The 21,340-nt window shown below is 50.1% G+C and overlaps 2 protein-coding genes across 3 annotated transcripts in view; one reads left to right on the top strand and one right to left on the bottom strand.

Moving 5' to 3' along the window:
• Positions 1-1,980: 1,980 nt before the first annotated feature.
• The window catches only part of BCDIN3D (BCDIN3 domain containing RNA methyltransferase), a 147,314-nt gene continuing 127,954 nt past the window's right edge, over positions 1,981-21,340 (bottom strand). The window contains exon 3 of one of the 2 annotated variants that reach the window (XR_011722992.1): positions 1,981-2,323. The gene's annotated coding sequence lies outside the window, so the exon portion shown is untranslated. Of the gene's footprint in view, positions 2,324-20,845; positions 20,898-21,340 lie in introns of those variants that run through there. The other variant, XR_011722991.1, reaches the window with a different exon arrangement.
• LOC139788951 (keratin, type II cytoskeletal 4-like) lies at positions 7,035-14,744 on the top strand. Its single transcript, XM_071729342.1, has 9 exons — positions 7,035-7,665; positions 8,860-9,074; positions 10,211-10,271; positions 10,879-10,974; positions 11,757-11,921; positions 12,320-12,445; positions 12,854-13,074; positions 13,504-13,532; positions 13,648-14,744. The coding sequence occupies exons 1-9, from the start codon at positions 7,120-7,122 to the stop codon at positions 14,034-14,036; spliced, it is 1,848 nt and encodes a 615-aa protein (XP_071585443.1). The 5' UTR covers positions 7,035-7,119; the 3' UTR covers positions 14,037-14,744.

Genomic DNA, 21,340 nt, shown 5'->3' with positions numbered 1-21,340 from the left:
GTCGTGCTCAGTAATTAAAGGGAAAGTGAAGCCATCGTCCGTCCTTTGCCTGTCTGAGGACGGGGATTTGCCATGCTGAGCAGTGTGGTGACACAAAACTGCCCGAGAGAAAACCCAGGAAATGCCAAGGAGGAGCCGGAAGGCCGGGTGTGCAATTATTAGGAAGTCTTCAACACCAAGCTGCCTTTTGGTCACTGAGATTTCCACACGCAAGCCTTTTCAGGATCAAGAAGCAGAGTGGCAGGTGCTTAACACTCCCTGGTAGCACAGGCAGCGCCCAGCAGGCGGATTACTCCATAGGATGCTCAAGGAGAAAAAGCAACCACATAATAACAAGAACAAAGGGAATAACAAGGCAACGCACCTACGTGTGGATGTTGCTTCAACAAATTACACTGGAGTTCCCCCAATTAATCTCCTCAGCCTGTGCCTCCCCACTGAGAGGAGGAGGAGGATGGGAGCCTCGTTCCCTTGGGATCACCTTGGGTGCAGAGTTGAGAGCAGCTGCTCGATGAGATGGGGAATTTCTAAGATCCAGCTCCGTGCAGTTTATTCTGAAAGTTGCAGAGTTACCTAATAATGTATTTCCTTTTCTCCTCCATCAGAGCATGGCTAGAGTCCCATTGGCACAGCAATGAAAAATGTACAATTTTTCATTTTCTCCTTTCCATTTCTCTGCCATTTCTGCCTTCTTCTTTTCCAGTTACTGAGTTCTGGGTTTTCTTGGCACAGGTTCCCAAGTCCAGTGCAATGGATGGTGATAGTGGCCCAGCTGGATTTTGAACACAGAGAGGGGCACATCTCTGGCCATGGGAGAAAAGAAAGTTTCCTAAACCAGGAGATGAAGGTCAAAAAGTGAAGGAATCCACCTCTGAAACAGTGGAATCAGAGCATAACTTTGCAGCTCTGAAGGTGCAGTGATCCTGCACGCTGGAGGAAATAGCTGTGGCAGAGAAGTCTTTAGCTCACCAGTCCAGGGGTGATTATTCATTACCGTTGCTTGCCTTTATCTCCCTGAACCTGTGGTTTGCTGGCAATTCAGGGATAATCTCTGGAAATGGACATTACAACCCTGCAGGCTCACTGAGACTGAGGTGCCCAAGGTGTCAGTCGGCTGCTCCCCAGGGCAGAGAGCTCGGGGTCTTTAGGGACCTTTGGAGAAGCTTTTCTGAGTGTTATTCTGAGGAACAGAAGCTGGTTGCAGATTCCTCTAACACAGATGCTGCTCTTCATCTCCAGTTAACCCAGTGGAGGCAGCCATAACACAGCTCACACACCGAGCCACCACTCACGGAGTGACACACTGAGAGTTTTTTGTGTTGGTGGCAAAATGAATCACAAAAGTGACTCCAACCATTCATTAATCTAATAGGCATGTCCTCCTTAATCTGAGTGTCCATCTGCAAAGCTTAATGAATAGGTGCTCATCAACACAGCATTGTTATTTCTCCTGCTTCGTATTTGTCCTTTTATTTCTCTGAGGCCAGTGGCCATGTGCAGCTGCCACCTCTGCCCTTGGATCATGGCCCTATGGCCCTGCAAACTGTGACTCCTTGTCTCCAGGCTCTTCTGCACTGCTGGCTTTAGAAAACAATCTTTTGGTTGATGACACCAAGCTTTATCCTTGACTATTCAAGGAACCTGTGCCTCTAGCTTCAGCTTGGTGACTGGTTCTTAGGTAGCTGAATTCAGGGAAGAGGACTCCCTTGCTACAGGTGCTTTTGTTCATTTATGTTGTCTCACCTGCCAAGTCGGTTTCACAAGGCCAGGACCAGAGTTTTCTCTCTCCTGAACATCTCGAGTCCTGTGTCCAGTTCTGGGCCCCTCAGCTCAGGAAGGAGATTGAGGTCCTGGAGCAGGTCCAGAGAAGAGCAAGGAGGCTGTGAAGGGATCCAGCACAAGTCCTGTGAGGAAGGGCTGAGGGAGCTGGGGGTGTTGAGGCTGGAGAAGAGGAGGCTCAGGGGAGACCTCATCACTCTCTCCAACTCCCTGAAAGGAGGTTGGAGCCAGGGGGGGGTTGGGCTCTTTTCCCAGGCAACTCTCAGCAAGACAAGAGGGCACAAGAGGTCTCAAGTTGTGCCAGGGGAGGTTTAGGTTGGAGATTAGAAAGAATTTCTTTCTGGAGAGGGTGCTCAGGCATTGGAATGGGCTGCCCAGGGAAGGGGTGGATTCTCCATCCCTGGAGATATTTCCAAAGAGCCTGGATGTGGCACTCAGTGCCATGGGCTGGGAACCACGGGGGGAGTGGATCAAGGGTTGGACTTGATGAGCTCTGAGGTCCCTTCCAACCCAGCCAATTCTATGATTCTATGATATCTCAGCCCTCTCTGAAGAGTGATGCTTTTTAATTCAGCACAGCACACAGATCATTTTGCTGATAAAAGCTGTGCTTTCTGCTCTGCTGCCAGTAATCTGCATGCAACGTTTGTGTGTTGTCTGTACACTTCTCTATGATTTTTTTTAATTTTTTTTTTTAAGAAACCTGTTTATAAGCTTACAGAATTAACTCTGTTGCATTAACCACACACACTGCCCAGCTGGTCGTGATTATACACAGCCCATGTGTGCACAGAGACACAGATTTACAGCCCTATTGATGGGAACTTGTTAAAATTCAGTGGCTGAATTTCCCTCCTCCCACACTCTCCCCTTTCCCTGTTCTGCTGGAGGGCATCTCTGGAGTCCCTGTTTGTTCAGTGCATGAAGGAACATGCTTGCTGGTTAAAAGAGTCTGCACCATAGAAGAGAAGAGAGACAACTGTCCCATCAAACAGCGCAGCAGGATTTCCAGCCTTAAAACCTGATGTGGTTCTTCTCCTGGTTCTGCTCTTTCAAGGTTTGCCCCAGAAAACCTCTTTTTTGCCCTTCCCTTGGCAGCTCTGGCTCTGCAGTGACCATTCCCAGACCTTGGTCTTGGCTCTTGTGCTTTCAACACAACACTGCCATGCCACTGGCCAGTGCCACCCCATTACTCAGAGCCCTAATGGGCCACGGGGCTGAGTGTTGGCCCCATGTTGGTTGGGTGATGCAAAAGGACCTCACAAATTCCTATGCAAAAGAGGAACTTTACAAAGGCAGGAGGTGGACACCACGGGGGTTTGGCATGAAAAGGTGTTTGTCTCTTGCAAAATAAGACAGTGAATAAGAATTGTGAAGGAGAGCTGCTAGGCTTAGGTAAACACCATTGAAATGGAGATTTTAAAACCCTGTGCTGCTGCAGACACCCTGCCTACTGCTGTCAGACATCCAGGAGAAACAGAAGCTCTGTGTGAAAGATTCACCAGGAGCTGTGCACCCAGTGCCCAGGTTTTTCATCACATGAATAAAGAACTGCCCAAAAATATGACAAAATTGACCTGACTGAAGCACCTCTCAGGCCATCAAGCATGGCATCAAGCAAGAGTGGCCATGGGCAGGGCAGACACCCAGCTCTGGTGGGTCTCCATCTTCCTTGCATAAAGACCTTTACTGTCTTCTGCTCAGCTTCTGCCATGGTCACTCAACATCTTCTCACCACAACTGATGATGTGACTGATTTTGGTGACCCCCAGTTTATTTTTGCCCAGCAGAAAGACTGCAGAAGGAGGGTGAAGGCTTTGTTGTTATCCAGAAGCACTGCAAACGTAGGTGGTGCAGATGGGCAGTGAACACCGATGCTTCCGGAACAGCCTGGGAGGAACCTCAAGAATTATCTTGTCCATCTTTTTGCCCCAAAGCAGCATCAAAGCTGTGTCATGGCCAGGGACAAGTCAAGGCTGAGGATGAACAGTTGCAAGGTTACAGGAGGAAAGCAAAGTGCCCAGTGGCAATGGAAGGAACCCACACCATTGATTCTACCCTGAGCACCACAAATCTGCTGCCATCTGCTTTTGATGTGGGAGCAGAATCAGCTCGCAGTGAAGAGCCTGGAAACAGCCACCTTTGGAGGGCTGGACCCACGAAACCAGAGGGAGATGTCCCAGGGGCCTCATTAGCCATTTTAATGGTAACTTCGTGGTCCCTTTCACAGAGAGCCACAAAAACTGCCCAGCCTGCAGGGAGGGAGGGAGAACAGCAGTGTGGCCAAGCCCTGCCGACCCTGTTTGCTCAGGAGAGGGTCTTAAAAAGTGGCTTCCTCTCTGGGAGAAAGCAGGCTTGGATGGTGGGGTTGTTACTTCTGGAATCACACCAGGAGGTTGGAAACCCCTTGGGGCTCTTCCTGCCTTCACGGATGGCTTAAACAGGTCCCATTTTAGTGAGGTTCTTAAGCAGAACGGATTTTTCTTAATGCATTTGGGTCCATGTAAATCTCAAAGGACAAAGCTGATGGAAGCCACTACAGTTCAAGGCATATTTAGAGCCAAGGACCACAGGGGTTCCCCTGGTCAATCTGGGTGTAAACTGCTGCTTTAAGGCTTGGCTGACTCCCACCAGCCTGAAAGCAGGAGTTTCATCTTTTCCTTATAAAGAGGAAGGTTAGAGCCTTTCTACAGCTCTTCAGACATCATCTGACTTGCATTCAGCCAGGACAAAGCTTGGAGAGATGAAGAAGGGCTGTAAGAAGAAAGCATTTTTGTCTCACTTGAGCCAGTGCTGCACATGTGTGTGGCCAATGACATAAAAGCCATTGCAACCCTTCCCTTCAGAAGACCAAGTCACATCACAGTGCTTCCTCCTCCTCCTCCTTCCTCCTTTGAAGCTGATGTAACCAATGCTCAGGGCTTCCACCATGTGACTACGAACTGGCTTTGTGAAAGCTCAGCAGACAGAAACCACAAGCAGTGCCCTGAACTCTCTCTCTCTGATCTGCAAGGCTGGGCACCTGGAAGAAGCCACTTCTTAGGGCTTCCAGGAGGAGCCGAAGGTTGAAGTGCAGGTTTGTTGCTTTCAATCCATGGGGAAAGAGCCTGGCACCGTGTCCTGTGTCAGGAGGGATCCCAGGGCTTGCAGCTGGTGGAGAAATGTGGATATGTGTCCCCCCAGGTGGCATTTTCCCTTCTTTCCAACAAAACCAGGGGTTTGGAGGGTCCACAGCCCCCCAGCTGTACCTGCAGGACCCACGGGACACTCTGCAGGCAGCCAAGCCACATATGGGAGAAAGCAGGGATCAGACCCAAACCAGATCCAGGTTCCTCACAGCTGGAAAAACTGGCAAGTCACTGCCTTCAAGGGTGAAGAGCTGTGTCTTTCTTGACATGAAAAGGAACTGGAGTGTCTCTCTGTGCTCCTGCTGGGAGAGCTTGGAGCAGCAGCCGAGTCCCAGTCTGCCTGCTCATCATCCTTGAGGCCTCATCTTGGTCCCAGCGGAGCTGCACAAAGCTGGCATGCAGAAAGCTGGATTGATGCAGAAAGCAGGTCCAGAGCCAGCTGTGCCACTTCTGGTCTGGCTTCTCCCTGGTTTTCACCTTGCCCATGGTTATCCCCACTTAAGAGAGTTGGTGCAAGCCATGCTGCATGGAGATCCATAAAGTTACCTCCAGCCCATCCATGGATGGGCTCCAGTGCTCCAGATTTGGCTTCAGACCATGCACCCTCTTGTCCCCCCCACTCCTTGTGCCAACATTTCAGGCCAAACCAAAATAAATTGCCAAAATATTTCTTCCTTTCACCTACTAGCAAGAGGTCCTGGTGCTTGGACTACCTTGAGCAGAATGAGATGAAGGGTGAGGTGCCTCAGAGCTCATCTGATTCCTTCACCTGGCTCAGTTTCATCACGGAAAGTGCATCCCAATATCCTTGGACCAATGGAGCTGCAGCAGAACTGCTCTGTGATTATAACTGTAGATAGGATTTCAGAGTTCATTTCAACCCACTGTGGGACCCCCTAAAATAAAAAAAAAAAAAAAAAAAAAAGGAAGAGCTTCACTTAGGGAGACTCTACAAATATCCCATATCATCATAATCCCTCTACAAATATTCCATATCATCATAATTCCTTTCCCCTATTTTTAATTCAAGATAACCTATTTCAAATTTACAATTACGTCGCCTGGAAATCCTCCCAAAACCAGTTAATTTTGCCCCAGCAATTGCTTGTGATTGGCTGATTGGCCTCCTATGTGAAGGCAAAAAAAAGGACCTCTATTTGCTTCCAAGCAAACTCAAAAGTCTTTTAAAGAATTTTAATTAAGACAGACCTTCTCATTGTCAGATACTGCTAGAATAATTTATTATCAAATAGGTGTGCCACAGGAATACAAGGAAAAAACCTCACTCTGGCTAACATTCCTGACTTTGTTGCATCTGCAGCTGTCTCAGCACCAGTCACATCACACCCGGACACCAGACACAGTTATCACCTTCCCCAGGCACAGAATTCAGCAAGAAATCACAGTCTGCAGCAAAGACTTTCCCGGCGATGCCTCCTCTTCCATCCCGTGGAGTCTGAGGGGCACACGAACCCAAGCTGGACCCGTGCCTCAACCTCGTGTGCACCAACCCCCCCGTTTTCCACAGCATCTTCCCCGTGGCTGGATTTTTCCTTGGCTCCATCCTCGTGCATTCCGGGAAAGCTCCAACCCCGTGGGGCAAACGCGGCGGCAACCGAGCGGCCTCCGAGAGCTGTGGCCGTGCCCAGGAGAAGAGGTGAATGCTCAGGAGAGCTCTGGTGACAACCTGGGTGCTGTGACACCTTCCTGCTCCCCAGGTGCCACCGCTCGTTGCTCAAGAACCAGCCCGGAGCTGGCGAGAGACCCTGGAAGAGGCGGCATCGCCGCGACATTTCGCAGAGGGCCCTGGAACATAATTAAACGCTGTGGTGAAACCAAACCGTAAACAAGCCATGAATAAAAACCCCTTGAATTATTTTGCTAAACTATAATTACACAATAAGGAAGCAGATTAATTAAGTAAAATATAAGTCCTGAAACTGAAGCTTGCAAGCAAAGCAGTTTATTTTAATTTCCACATTATTTCGTATGAGATAGAAGTGTTTGCTGTGGGTTGAAAATGTTGGAAGCCATTCCTTGCTGCCAGGCAGGCCAAACCCAGTGGATAAATTAAATTTTTGCATCTGAGGCACCTCCTGGAGTGTATATAAGGGGAAGGGCTCTGCCTCAGAGAAGCTAAAGGAGTTCTTCTTTCGCTCCCTGCTCCTCTCTCGCTCTTCCACCGCTTCTCCTCCCGTCTCCCCCCACCACCATGAGTCGGCAGTGCTACACCTCCAGCTCCCTCATGGGCAGAAGGGGCTTCTCCTCCGCCTCCGCCGTCTGCGGCCTCGGCAGAGCCAGCGGCAGCTCGGCCTCCGTCTGCCAGGCAGTGGGACGGAGATGTGGCATCGGGGGCTTCAGCAGCCGGAGCGTCTGCGACCTGGGCAGAGGGCAAAGGATTTCCTTCGGCGGGAGCTGCCGCGGCGGGGTCTACGGCGGCCCCGGGGTCGGACGTTGCGGGGTGGCTTACGGCGGGGGCCGCTTTGGCGTGGGCACGGTCGTGGGGTTTGGTAACTGCGGAAACTACGGGGGCCTGGGCGGCTACAGAGGCCTCGGGGACGGAGTGGCCATCGGGGGCTACGGCGGCGGCATCGGCGTCGGCGGTGGAAGATCCGAAGGGATTCGGGGCGTCAGCATCCACCCGGAGCTCCTCAAACCCCTCTGCGTGGGGGTCGACCCCGAGGAGTGCCAAGTGCGGACCCACGAGAAAGAGCAGATCAAGAACCTCAACAACCAGTTTGCCTGCTTCATCGACAAGGTGAGACCCCACTTCCCTCCTGCAGGCCCTGTGGCTCGTGTCTCCAGGCTCTGGTGGATGGATTGTCTCCAGGGAGACAACGTCAGTGGCCATTTCTGTTGGCATCTCGACCTTCCAATGGTCTTTGATAGACCGTGATGGCCCTGACCTGGAGACTTTGGATTTAAGCCTTGCAGTGGGGCAAGTGCGTGGCTATTTTAAGGTTTGATGGTCACCAGACTGCTAAGTAAATAATTCAGGAGTGGCTCCAGGGCTACAGTAAATCAAAAGCTGTGAAAGAAGGGATGGACACCTGGAAATGTAAAAAGGCAGAGCAGGAACTTTTGTTACAAATGTATAATCTGACATTGATATCACACCTTATAAACCCTAAAGGACTTTTGCATTTTAAAAAAATAGTTTGTGTGGTTCATCAAGGAGCTGCAGAAAGATGCCTAGCTAAAATGAAATGAACACTTTCAACTTCTCTGTCCCTTCACTCTGCCGATGAAATGATTTGGTGGTTTCATTGATGTTATTTTTATTTATGTTACCTTAAGTCAGCCCAAAGGTTTTCATTGCTCTTCAGAGATGAATCATAGGAAATGATTTTTCAAACAGCAGAGACGCCTTTGCTCTGTCTGATCTTGATTTTCTTTGTGAGCATTTTTTGCAGCTGGAAAAACCAAACCCATGTAAGAGGAGCCACTCTGCTTCCTCCCATTTGAAAAATGACTTATTCATGACCCATACAGGTTCCCAAGTATGAGGGAGCTCTTTAATCTAGAAGTGAAAGGCATGGAAAATATCTGTGGGTAGAGTTTAAATCAGATGCATTCAAATGAGGTCCTGGATGGAGCTTTTACTGCTGCGATAGACTCGTTATTGTAATCAGCCCATCAGGGGAGGCAGTGGATGCTCCATCAGTGAGGTGTCACAGGACAAGAGGTGGGGTTGGTAGAGCTTTTGTCACATCAGTGATTGGTCTCCACGCAGAGCAAAGGCACTGATCCTGCTCATCCTGAGATCCAAGCCCTCTGTGGGACCAGGTTTAGCTCAGAGGAGAGGCTGGCCTGACCCAGGCTGATGAGAAATCAGACCTCAGCCATTTCTGATTTTATTTTTATTTGTTACTTTTGGAAGTAGGGAAACCCAGAGCACCTTTTCCTGGGGCAAGAGGGGGATTCGTGACTCTCCCATCTCTTCCTCCCCCAGGTCCGGCTGCTGGAGCAGCAGAACAAGGTGCTGACCACCAAGTGGGAGCTGCTGCAGCAATACGTCCTCCCAGCTTCCAGGAGAAACTTGGAGCCTGTTTTTGAGAACTTCATCTGCAACCTGAGGAAGCAGCTGGAATGTGTGCTGGGGGAGAGAGAGAGGCTGGAAAACGAGGAGAGGTGCCTCAGAGACCTGGTTCAAGAGTTTAAGTGCAAGTAAGTGCAGATGGAAACTGCAGACCCAAGCATTTGATGGCCAAGCAGTTCTTGAGCGTGAAGCCAATCCCATTGCTCTTGTTAGATCCAAAAATTGGGTACTGGGAGGGAGCAGGGCTGGGCACACCAGTGCTGGGCTGGATTTCTGTACTGGGGTCCCACTGCTGTGCCTCAGATGCCGGTGATGCTCTGGGAGAGCTCTTTAACCACAGTGTTTCCTTAGGGAGAGGGACAGGGAACCACTTTTCCTCTCCCTAATGCTCCTGCACACCACTGTGGTTTCCCAGGTCAGATCTTCCACTTCATCTGTGCCTGTGGCTCCCCAGTGTGTTAAATCTTGTGTCCCCAGTGCCATCTGATCCCATAAAACCCTCAGCCTATTTGTCTCCATCCCACTCTTTACCCACATTGTCTCCGTCGGGGTTCATTGCTTCTCCCAGGGGGAATGTGGGAACTGTTTTTTTTAATCTGAGCTGCAGATATTCCATAGCAGCTGCCTCTGTGCTCTGCTGCATCACAAACCAGGACACTCAGTGGTTGGTGGTGCACAGCCCAGGAGAAAGGAGTAACCCTCCTTTCTCCAGAGATCTTACAGTCAAGCATCTCAGAAGTTTTTTTCTCTCTGAGCCACTACCAAGGAGGTCAGACTCATAAAATCATCTTGTGAAAGTTCTTCTAGGTCTCAATTATTTGGTCATTATGGTGCAATGGCTTTGCTTCCCATTGCACCTGAGAGTTTCAAAGTTGCTCAAGCTCCTGACCTCCCTTGGGGCACTTTGGCTGTAGAAGACTCCACAAACACTCTGAGCAGAGTCCTGGATGCTTCAGAGAAACATCACCCAAAGTAGCAGGGCTAGAAAAAGCAGTCCCAGCCATCAGCTGAGGTAGAGGGTTTTGCATTTCTAGTGGTTTGGCCTGGTTTACTGCCACCTCACTCCATGCTGCTGGCACGGACTATTTAAAACTGCTGAGCAGAAAGCCCAGTGGGGAGGAAAGAAAGAGCAAAAATTAAAAAGGAGGTACAAAGCAAACAGGGTTTAATCATGCTTCTTCTGTTCTGCGTTGGCTGCTTGGGTGGTGGGGACAGGACCCCCTGGGGCTCAGATCCCACCCTTTTCTTTCCTTTCCCCCTGCAGATATGAAGATGAGATCAACAAACGCACGGCTGCAGAGAATGAGTTCGTGGTTCTCAAGAAGGTGAGTGACACGGGGACAATGGTGACAAGAGCAGAGGAGAGTGTCAGGCAAGTGGGCAGAACCTGGCCATGGGGCCAGGGAGAGAAATGGGGAGTCCTGGCACCATGGCACTGCACGAGTCCTCCCCAGGGAGCCCCAAAATAGAGGCAGCTGAATGAATCTGGAAAACCTCTACCAGGTTGTAAGTGACTGCAACACAAACTCAGATGGACTTTCTGCGTGTAGGATGAGGGGAATGGCTTTGAACTGGAACAAAAGGGATTTATGTTGGACATTAGGAAGAAGTTCTTCCCTGTGAGGGTGGGGAGACCCTGGCCAAGGTTGCCCAGAGAAACTGTGGGTGCTCCATCCCTGGAAATGTTCAAGACCAGGTTTGATGGGGTTTGGAGCAACCTGGTCTAGTGGGAGGTGTCCCCGCTCATGGCAGGGGGGGTTGGGACTGGGTGACCTTCAGGGTCCCTTTCTGCCCAAACCAGTCTGAGATGCATATGATGCTCTGATAGCTTTAGAGCAAGAAATAGTGAAGACTCCTCCAAATCTAACAGAAAACATGGACTTTGCCCTTTTTTCTCTGCCTCTTCTCACCTGATGCATGGTGTCTCTCCAGGATGTGGATTGTCTCTATCTGACCAAGGAGGAGCTGGAGGTGAGGGTTGGTCTCCTGAGGCAGCAGCTGGAGTTCCTGAAGTGTATCTATGCTGAGGTAAGAGCTCCTGGCTCCTTCCTGCTGCCCCGGGGACGATGCAATTTTTGTTGCCCCCTGAGCTCCATCACTGAACCTAAAAGCAGGAAAGGTGCCTCTTCTGAATATCCCGAAATGGCACCCCCAAAATCTAGATATGAATCCAATAACAACACCATTGCACACAGCTGGGGAGGCAAAGAGCAGTTTTGGTCACCTCCTAAAGGCTGCAAAGGAAGAGATCTTGTGCATGAAAAATCCTCTCTATTTGTAATTTAATCCATCCCTGGGTACCACTGGAACATCTTCCTCTTCAAAATTTATGTTTTAGGACTTCGTGTTTTAGCTACCTTATTCAAAAAATGGTGAAAGCAACACCTTTCTTTAAAATGCAAGATGTTTCTTTAACGAAACAGACAGGGGACACTTGGTATTTGCACCTTTTCCAGCCAAACACCTCCCAGCACTCTGTAGGCAACGGGGCCCCAAGGACTCACCCAGGAGCAATTCATGGCCCAGAAAACTGCTGCTGCAGCCAGAAATGCTGAGTTGCAACCAAGCAGGTTGCTCCACCAGGGTTCCCCACCCTTCCTTAGGGACTTGCACACAGCAATCCCATAACGTCCCACTAAAACAGTCCCCAGCTGCCACCTTTTGCTGGAAACCACTCAGCCACCTGGAGAACTCCAGCTGGGTGTTAGCAGGAGAACCTCCCCCAAACCTTCACGATCACACCAGACCCTCCTGTGTGCCTGGTTTGGGCTGGTGGAGGGACAGGGACTGACATGTGATGGGTCTTGCAGGAGAGAGCTCAGCTGGACTGCCAGCTGTGTGACACCTCTGTCATTGTGCAAATGGACAACAGCCGGGACCTGGACATGGAGGGCATCATCAAAAGTGTTGAGTGCTGCTACGAGGAGATTGCCCAGAAGAGCAAAGCTGAAGTGGAGGCTTTCTACCAAACCCGAGTGAGTATGCACAGCATCAGCACAGATGGGATTCCTTGGCCAAGAAAACTGAGGACAACTTCTGTCCTCCATGATGCAACTGCACGCACTGTAGTTTGCTAAAGAAGGTCACGCCACCACCTCCCCCAACCTTAAAATGCCAGTGTAAGACTTTTCTGTAACAACAGAGCAGAGTGTTGCTTCAGAGAGGTCTCCTCTGTGCACAGTCATCAGAACCACCGTCCAGTTCCCAAAGGGCAAACGCTCAGGACCTGCTCAGAACAGTTGAGCTGTCTGGGTCGAGGTCATGTCTGGTGCATCCCCAGGAGCACCAACACCAGCGTGGCTTGGGAGAGTCACCACCTCCCCTGGAAGGGGCGACTCAGTCACATTAATGTCATCTTCTTCCTGTGCAACAGCTGGAGGAGCTCCACAGCAGCAGGGGCAAGTTCTGTGATGACCTGAAAAACAACCAGAGTGAGATAGCTGAGCTGAACCGGATGATCCAGAAGCTGCAGTGTGAGTCGGATAACGTCAAGAAACAGGTAGGATGAGGGGCAGAATGCTGCATGGGCAGCTGGGTGTGCAGCTTCTCCACCAAAGGGCTTTTTCCTCACCATCTCCCACTCTGCAGAGCTGCAGGGACCTCCACCCCAGGAGGGTTTGTAGCCTCTCATCTGCTGTCGATACACAAAGAAGCAGATTAATTCCTCACTTAGCAAATAAGCAGAAAGTTGTTGGCTTGGCTATAAAAGTGTTTGCTGGGTTCTTTCTACCAGCCAGCAGCCAACAGGTCCCCTCCACCCCAAAGAGCTTGGTCCTCACATGTGCCCAGGCTCAGCCCAGGCTCTCTGGCCCTTCCTAGTTTAGAAACAAGGGGTTACACAAGCAACCCTGGGGAGATGCCTCCTAATATCCCCACTGCTCACCCCCTTGCCTGTCCCTGTCCCCAGATCTCAGCCCTGCAGACGGCCATCTGTGATGCTGAGCAGAGGGGTGACTGTGCCCTGAAAGATGCCCGCCAGAAGCTGGTTGACCTGCAGACTGCACTGCAGCAAGCCAAGGACAAGATGGCATGTTTGCTGAGAGACTACCAGGAGCTGCTGAACGTCAAGCTGGCCCTGGACATTGAGATTGCCACTTACAGGACGCTGCTGGAAGGAGAAGAGAGCAGGTATGAACACCCCTGGTTGGCAAAACCCAACAGAGGAGAGAGACAGTGAGAAATGCTGGGCGGAGGGAGGCAGCTCCCCAGGGGTGCAGAGGGGAGCAGTGCTCCTGGGTCCTTCTCATCCTCTCGAGGCAGCTGGATGACAGTACAAGGAGCACCCTGCAGTCAGATCTGCCTCTTGCAGCACAAAAAGGTGATGGGATATTAAGGTTCCTTTGGGATTTGGGAATCCAACCCTGCAGTGCTTGAATGAGGAGGAGGAGGTGGGTGGGGGGGATAGTTTGGACCAGCACCTCACATGTGGGGACACAGAAAAGCTGATGTACCCACAGGGTTTCTATGGAGTCAAGAGCTGGGCAGCACCTCTAGATGCTTCCCTGTTTGAGGAATATTTCTCTAAATGCATCTTTGAGACTTTTCTTTTCTTAACAGGATATGTACCGGCAACCCTGTGAGCGTCGGTAAGTTAACGAACCTTCCCCTTCATTTCCTTACAAGGCTTTTAGACTTTTAACTTCCTTTACAAGCTGGGTTTGAGCTGCCTGGGGAGTGACAGAGCCTGTTTTTCTCCCACAGCCGTGGTCAGCGGCGGTGGCACCGTCGGGGAGTGCAGATCCCTATCTGGAATGGGAGGCAAATGTTCCGTCAAGCCAGGAGGGGCCGGCATGGGGCTGGGGGTGGTCACCTCCTTCCCGGGGGCTGCCTTTAGCACCCGCAGCGTGGATTGCCTCCCCAAGGTGGGGGGTGGGTTTGGGGCGAGGAGCACGGTCAGCTGCGTGGGCAGAGAAGTCATCTCCGGGGTGGAGGGCATGCAGTGTGCCACGGGCATGGGCAACCTGGGCAACGTCGTCTGCGCCGGCGTGGAGCAGTGCAACCCTGGAGCCATCATCATCCCTGGGCCGGGGGTCTGCAGCACTGGGAGTAGGTACAGCACAGCTGTCCGTGTGGTCAGAACAACCCGGTAGAGGCCAGAGGTCAGCCACACGTCCTGTTTTAAAATAATCAGCATTTCTGCAATAAAACAGTATTCCCCTTCCTTCTGACAGCTATAGGGATCACACAACCATGCGCTGCCCGTGCACACACAACTAGGATAGTTGCTCTGCCAGAAACTCTTTGCATGACTAAAACCCACCTTCTCTTGCATCTTCCTGGGGGGAACTGACCCTCTACAGTCACAGAGAGGTGAGACACCAAACATGTCTTCACACGTCATCTTGGCTCTAAAATCAGTCTTCTCTGCTTGGCCCCTTTTCAGCAGTTTTTTGTTGTTTTTTTTTTTTCCTTAATAAAGCTATTGCAAAAGGGATGAAAAATTTGGTCATCCCAACTTCAGAAAGAGAAGCCACATTTTAATTGTCCGAGATGGAGCTGTGGCTATTATTTAACTTCTTTAATGACAGCAGAAAATCCAATTTTTCCTGTTTATGAGAGGGCTGGTAATGGTTATGTAAATCGGTCCAAGTTGCTACACCAGGTTTGGTAGAGCAGATTTTAATTACACACTGATGAGCACCTTATATTTCTGTAGCTAAATGCATGCGTTGTTTTCCCTGTGTGTGCACCAGACAGGCGGATTTAATGCTTTTAATGTGTAAGTGAACAGAGTTGATTAAACCTTCGCTTACTCCAAACTTGCAGCTGTACCTTCAATAAACTACATGCATAATTCACACTTTGCTTCATGGGTTTTATTTCCCTCCCTGAGATTATAAGAGCACAGATACTTTCTCAAACATTGAATCTCCAAAAGGATGGGGTTGGTATTGCACAAGAAGTGGAGCTTTAAGAGTCAGGATTTTTTTTTTTTTTTTTTGAGCCTTTGTCTGCTCCCCTTCCTGATGTGCTTTTGCATCTCTTTATTCCATCCAGAGATCAGTGTGACCACAGGGAAGTCTGGAAACTCAGTGTTAAGCTGGATGTTTGACTGCTCGTGGGATGTGCAGCTCACTTGAGGTCTCAGACACTGTTTGGGGTTTGTGGAGGCAGAACAAAAAATCAGCCAGGCCCTTGTTTAAGGAAATCAGTGAGAACTTCAGGAAAAACCTCTCCCACTATTTCAGGAGACTGGGATTGAAGTGGGATCAGGCTGCCCCCTCCCTTTGCTCTTTTAGTGTCATAGAATGATAGACTGGGATGGGATGGGATGGGATGGGATGGGATGGGATGGGATGGGATGGGATGGGATGGGATGGGTGGGAGGGAACCTTAAAGATCATCTAGATCCAACCCCCCTCCATGGGCAGGGACACTTCCCACCAGACCAGGGTGCAAAGGGCTTCATCCATCCTGGCCTTGAACACCTCCAGGGAGGACTCATCAACAACCTCCCTGGGCAACCTATTCCAGTGTCTTTCTACCCTCATGATGAAGAATTTCTTCCTGTTATCTAACCTAAATCTCCTCTCTTTCAGTTTAAAACCCTAACCCCTTCTCCTAGCACTACCTTCTCTGGTGAAAAGCCCCTCCTCAGTTTTCCAGTGGACTGGAAGGCTGCTCTAAGGTCTCCCTGGAGCCTTCTCTTTTCCAGGCTGAAGAGCCCCAAAACTCCCAGCCTGTCTTCACAGCAGAGGTGTTCAAGGCTTCTGCTGGGGTCCTCAGTTTCTGAGGGATGGGGACTCACTGAAGGGTCTCTATAACAGGGTTTGGAAGGGCTGGCACTCATCACAGCTGGATGCCAGGAAAACCAACCAGCCCTGCCAATTTCTTCCTTCCCATGGCTCTGTTGGGTGCAGCTGAAAGCCCCTGAGAAGGGCCCTTTGGAGAAATCTATCTCTCCTGACCCAGTCTGGAAGCAGCACAGGGTGTGGGTCGGTTAATTTACCCCATGCAAGAAAGGGACACCAAGGATTTGAGTCCTGTAATTTCTTCCCCCATGTCCCACTCTGCTTCTTAGACTCACAGCTCCTCTGCCCCAGCTTCTCCAGGGCTGGAGGATGAGTTCCACCACCCTGCCAGGCTCAGTCTGTCCCCGTGGGTGTGATGGGGAAGGAAACCCCCCACTGGATCCCACTGGTTGAGCACCTGCCTCTGCTTCTCTCCCAGCACAGAGGCTGTGTCCAGGTGGTCTCAGGTTCTCCATGACTGCAGCGTTCCTGGGATGGAAAGATGTGGCACTCAGTGCCATAGCCTAACAACCGTGGGTCAAGGGTTGGACTTGATGATCTCTGAGGTCCCTTCCAACCCAGCCAATTCTATGATTCTAAGAAGGTTTGTTGGATGTCCAGCAGGTTAAAGTCACCCACTTTGTGGTGACCCACGCCAACCCACAAAGTCACAAAGTGGGTGACCTTAACCTGCCGGACGTCTGCTGGGAACTCCACACAGCAGAGAGGAGGCAGTCTAGGAGATTCCTAGAGTGTATAGAGGATAATTTCCTGCTCCAGCTGGTAAATGAGCCCACCAGGGATGGAGCCCCACTTGACCTCCTGTTCACAAACAGAGAGGGGCTGGAGGGAGATGTGGTGGTCGATGGACGTCTGGGACTCAGTGATCATGAAATAATAGAGTTTTCAATCCTCAGGGATACAAGGAGGGTTGTCAATAAAACCTCTACTTTGGACTTCTGGAGGGCAGATTTTGGCCTGTTCAGAAGACTGATTCAGAGTGTACCCTGGGAAACAGCCCTTGGAAACAAAGGGGTCCAGGAGGGATGGACGGACTTCAAGGAGCAAGTTTTGAAAGCACAGGAGCAGCTGTCCCGGTGCCGAAAGGCGAGTCAGCGGGGAAGAGACCGGTCTGGCTGAACAGGGAGACTTTGAAAGAAATTAGGGTTAAAAAGAGGGCCTACCAATTATGGAAAAAAGGGCTAACTACTCAGGAGGAATTTAGGAATATAGTTAGGTTGTGTAGAAAGAAAATTAGAGAGACAAAGGCACAACTTCAACTTGAACTCGCCACCTCTGTGAAGGATAACAAAAAGTCCTTCTACAGATACATCAATGGCAAAAGGAGGGGCAAGGAAAACATCCATTCCTTACTGGACACGGGTGGGAATATAGTTGTCAAAGATGAAGAGAAGGCTGAGGTATTTAACACCTTCTTTGCCTCAGTTTTCAACAGTAAGACAGGTTGTCCTGAGGACAGATGGCTTCTGGAGCTTACAGAAGGTGACAAGAATCTGAACAGCCCCCCTGTAATCCAGAAGGAAACAGTCAGTGACCTACTGAGCTGCTTGGATCCCCACAAATCTATGGGACCAGATGGGATCCACCCAAGGGTGATGAGGGAGCTGGCAGAAGAGCTCGCCAAGCCTCTCTCTATCATCTGCCAACAGTCCTGGCTCACTGGGGACATCCCAGATGATTGGAAGTTGGGGAATGTCACAACAATCCACAAAAAGGGCTGGAAGGAGAACCTGGAAAACTCCAGGCCCGTCAGCCTGACCTCAGTGCCTGGCAGGGTTCTGGAGCAGCTCATCCTGGGGGCAATCACACAGCTCCTACAGGAGGGACAGGGGATCAGACCCAGCCAGCACGGGGTTAGGAAGGGCAGGTCCTGTCTGACCAACCTGAGCTCCTTTTATGGTCCCTGGTGGATGAGGGGAAGGCTGTGGATGTGTCTCCCTGGACTTCAGCAAGGCCTTTGACACCGTCTCCCATGGGATTCTCCTGAAAAAGCTGTCAGGCCATGGATCAGGCAGGAGCACTCTGTGCTGGGTTAGGAACTGGCTGGAACGGGCCCAGAGAGTGGAGCTGAACGGGGCTGCCTCAAAATGGCGGCCGTGGTGTCCCTCAGGGATCAGCGTTGGGCCCAGTGCTGTTTAATGTCTTTATAGATGATTTAGATGAAGGGATTGAGTCCATCATCAGCAAATTCTCAGGTGACACCAAGCTGGGGGGAGTGTGGATCAGCTGGAAGGCAGGAGGGCTCTGCAGAGGGACCTGGACAGACTGGAGAGTTGGGCTGATCCCAAGGGGATGAGGTTCAACATTCCAAGTGCCGGGTCCTGCACTTTGGCCACAACAACCCCATGGGGGGCTCCAGGCTGGGCACAGAGTGGCAGAAAGGGAGCTGGGAGTCTGGATTGCCAGGAAGCTGAAGAGGAGGCAGCAGTGTGCCCAGGTGGCCAAGAAGGCCAATGGCATCCTGGGCTGGCTCAGGAACAGCGTGGCCAGCAGGTCCAGGGAAGGGATTCTGTCCCTGTGCTCAGCCCTGGGGAGGCCACAGCTTGAGTCCTGTGTCCAGTTCTGGGCCCCTCAGCTCAGGAAGGAGCTTGAGGTGCTGGAGCAGGTCCAGAGAAGAGCAAGGAGGCTGGGAAGGGATCCAGCAGAATTCCTGTGAGGAAGGGCTGAGGGAGCTGGGGGTGTTGAGGCTGGAGAAGAGGAGGCTCAGGGGAGACCTCATCACTCTCTCCAACTCCCTGAAAGGAGGTTGGAGCCAGGGGGGGGTTGGGCTCTTTTCCCAGGCAACTCTCAGCAAGACAAGAGGGCACAAGAGGTCTCAAGTTGTGCCAGGGGAGGTTTAGGTTGGACATTAGAAAGAATTTCTTTACGGAGAGGGTGCTCAGCCATTGGAATGGGCTGCCCAGGGAAGGGTGGATTCTCCATCCCTGGAGATATTTCAAAAGAGCCTGGATGTGGCACTCAGTGCCATGGGCTGGGAACCACGGGGGGAGTGGAGCAAGGGTTGGACTTGATGATCTCTGAGGTCCCTTCCAGCCCAGCCCATTCTAGGATTCTATGATTCTATGTCAGCAGTAGGCAGCAGGTCACTAATTAATTTTTAATAAATGACGTGCCATGGCAACACTGTCTGGGCTTGTGGGAGGTGGTGGTGAAAGCCAAGTGGATCAGACCTCGTCTCCCACCCACCTAAAGAGGATGTTTTTTGAAATGGTCATCTTCATCTCTTCTCAATGCATACAACTTGGACTTCATCTTGTTTCTATGTAAATAACAACCAGAAACACCCAAACGAGAAGCTCCCAGTGCCCCAACAGCTCATAATAATGTTGATCACCTCCCTGCAAAACAATACCTGCATACCAATAACAAGCTGGCTCCCCAGGGTACCAAAGCAGCCCAGCAGCTCTTTTACATCTGGGAGAAAACCTTCAATCATCTCTGTCCTTCTCAGCACCTGAGTATTGCAAAACCCTTGTTTTCTGCTGTCTGCTTGAAGATGTTCAAGTAGATCAGGCTATTTGGGAGAAAAAATGTGAGGTGCAATTTTTTTTGGGCAGTCTGGAGGTCAAATCCTGCTCAGTGTCACTCTGGACAAGCCCCTTGGTAGTTTAGAGGAGTTGATCCCAAATGATTGGTACAGTATCTGCCTTTTCAGCCCAGAAACCTCAGCTCCTCCACACAAGAAACCAGGCCAGTAAAGAAATGGTGCATTTATCACCCTTTGCATCACTCACATGCCTTGTGGACAGTGGGCTGAAGGAAAAGGAGTGTGGGAGCCTAAAATGACAATTCCCTCTTTCTTGTTGGCAGCCCCACCTTTAATCACATTATGTTCATTCAGCTCTAAAATCTGTTCTGAACCTGTTTGTCAGCTTCAGGACAATCTGCCTTTACTGGGGTCAAGAAAGCATGAAGACAATCTCATTTTCCCATCACACCCGGGCTTTGAATTTTATGCAAATAACCAGGGCAATAGATGTTCATGAATTTCAAGGGACAGCCCAGGCAGATCCAGACCAGACCAACATTTTCCAAAGAGAAGCAAGCTGATCTGTACCAACCAGGAATTTCAGACTAGGAAATTCTACTTGAGTGACCCAACTGCCCCAGTTTGAGCCTGCCTGGCAGCGTTTCCCCAAGGATAATCAGGTAGTTGGTCTTCTAAATTTAGTAGAATACACAAAGCACCTGCTTAATTTTTCTTCCAGAGATGCCAGTGGAATTTTTAGCTCATACTTAATGGTTTTATAGCAATGAGGCACACGAATGCATCTGCAAGGGCATGCAGAGTCCTGTCCTATAAATGTGTTTAAGCCCCAGTCATGCAGGCAGCGTGGGCAATGCCACCAGGACACTACTCTGCTGAAAACAACCTGAGCTTTTAAATACAAAGAACAAAATTAAAAAAAAAAAACATTGCAATTCCACCAAGTCTGAGGTGCCAGAACATGTCACCACACCCTACTGAATTTGCTCTTTTTCCCAAGGACTCCAGGAAGTACAATAAGGAGAATTTGTGGGAGTATTTTTCATGCAGGTTACATCTTTGCTTTTGGCAACATTTTGAACTGAAAGGCTCAAAGGTCTTGAAAAGAAATCACAGTTGTAAAGAGCTAGAAACTCAAGACTGGTTACATCTTAATGTTTGCATGCAAATAATACAGTTCCACAAACCAGGCAAAGTGTTTTTCAGAAAGTCTGTATCTTTCATTAAAAAGGTTTTTTAGATCAAGATGAAAACGTATCGGACATCATCAGGAGACTCTGCAACCACAGCCTCTGGGTGGGATGGAGTCGTTCTCTGAAGATGCCACTGTCTCTAAAATGGAAACCTTGGAAACCTCTCACAGACTAAAGATCTAAAACAAAATGGCCAAAATTTGACGTGACGTTCAGATACAGTGTCTCGGAGGAAAACTGTGGCTTGGGACCTCTCTGTGCTGGAAGAATCCTGGAGAAGAGGAGGCTGAGGGGAGATCTTGTCTACAAGTATCTGAAGGGTGGGTGCAAGGAAGATGGAGCCAGATGCTTCTCAGTAGTTCCCAGTGACAGGACGAGGGGCAATGGGCACAATCAGGAACACAGGAAGTTCCATTTAAATATGAGAAAAAAGTTTCCTACTATGAGGGTGACAGAGCACTGGAGCAGCTGCCCAGGGAGGTTGTGGAGTCTCCTTCTCTGGAGAGATTCAAAACCTTCCTGGATGCAATCCTGTGGAATGTGCTCCGGGTGATCCTGCTTTAGTGGGAGCTGGACTGGATGATCTCTAGAGGTCCCTTCCAACTCTGATGATTCTGTGATTCTGTCAGCTCAAACAGTCTCTGAACGGGCAGTGAACGGGCAGGATGGGTAAATGAGAGCCCTGAAAGAGATGTCAGGCTTCCTGAGCATCACACCCACACTCTGCCTTCAGGTGAAGAAGCCCTGTGAAATATTTTTGCTCAGAATTAGTCATTTTCTTCTCACTGCCTTTCAATCCAGTTAATTCAGAGCACTCCCCACTAAGCTTTATGCTGATCTTCTGCAGCTTAGAGTATAGGGGTAGCCAGGTGGCTGTTCCTCATTTTTTCAACCTTTAAATTTTTTTTTTCTTGCTTCACAGCTAGGCAATAAAATACAACTCTGCAAGCATGAAGAGGCTT

The sequence above is a fragment of the Heliangelus exortis genome, chromosome 31 (assembly GCF_036169615.1).
Source record: "Heliangelus exortis chromosome 31, bHelExo1.hap1, whole genome shotgun sequence".
NCBI lineage: Eukaryota > Metazoa > Chordata > Aves > Apodiformes > Trochilidae > Heliangelus > Heliangelus exortis.
The sequence above is the reverse complement of the archived record's forward strand: the minus strand, read 5'-3'. Positions and strand labels throughout refer to the sequence as shown.

Excerpts from the sequence above, each read along its gene's own strand:
- LOC139788951 (XM_071729342.1), top strand. The coding sequence starts at position 7,120 with ATGAGTCGGCAGTGCTACACCTCCAGCTCCCTCATGGGCAGAAGGGGC. Across the intron at positions 10,272-10,878 it reads AGTTCGTGGTTCTCAAGAAG|GATGTGGATTGTCTCTATCT; the intron begins GTGAGTGACACG and ends GTGTCTCTCCAG. Across the intron at positions 13,075-13,503 it reads CTGGAAGGAGAAGAGAGCAG|GATATGTACCGGCAACCCTG; the intron begins GTATGAACACCC and ends TTTTCTTAACAG.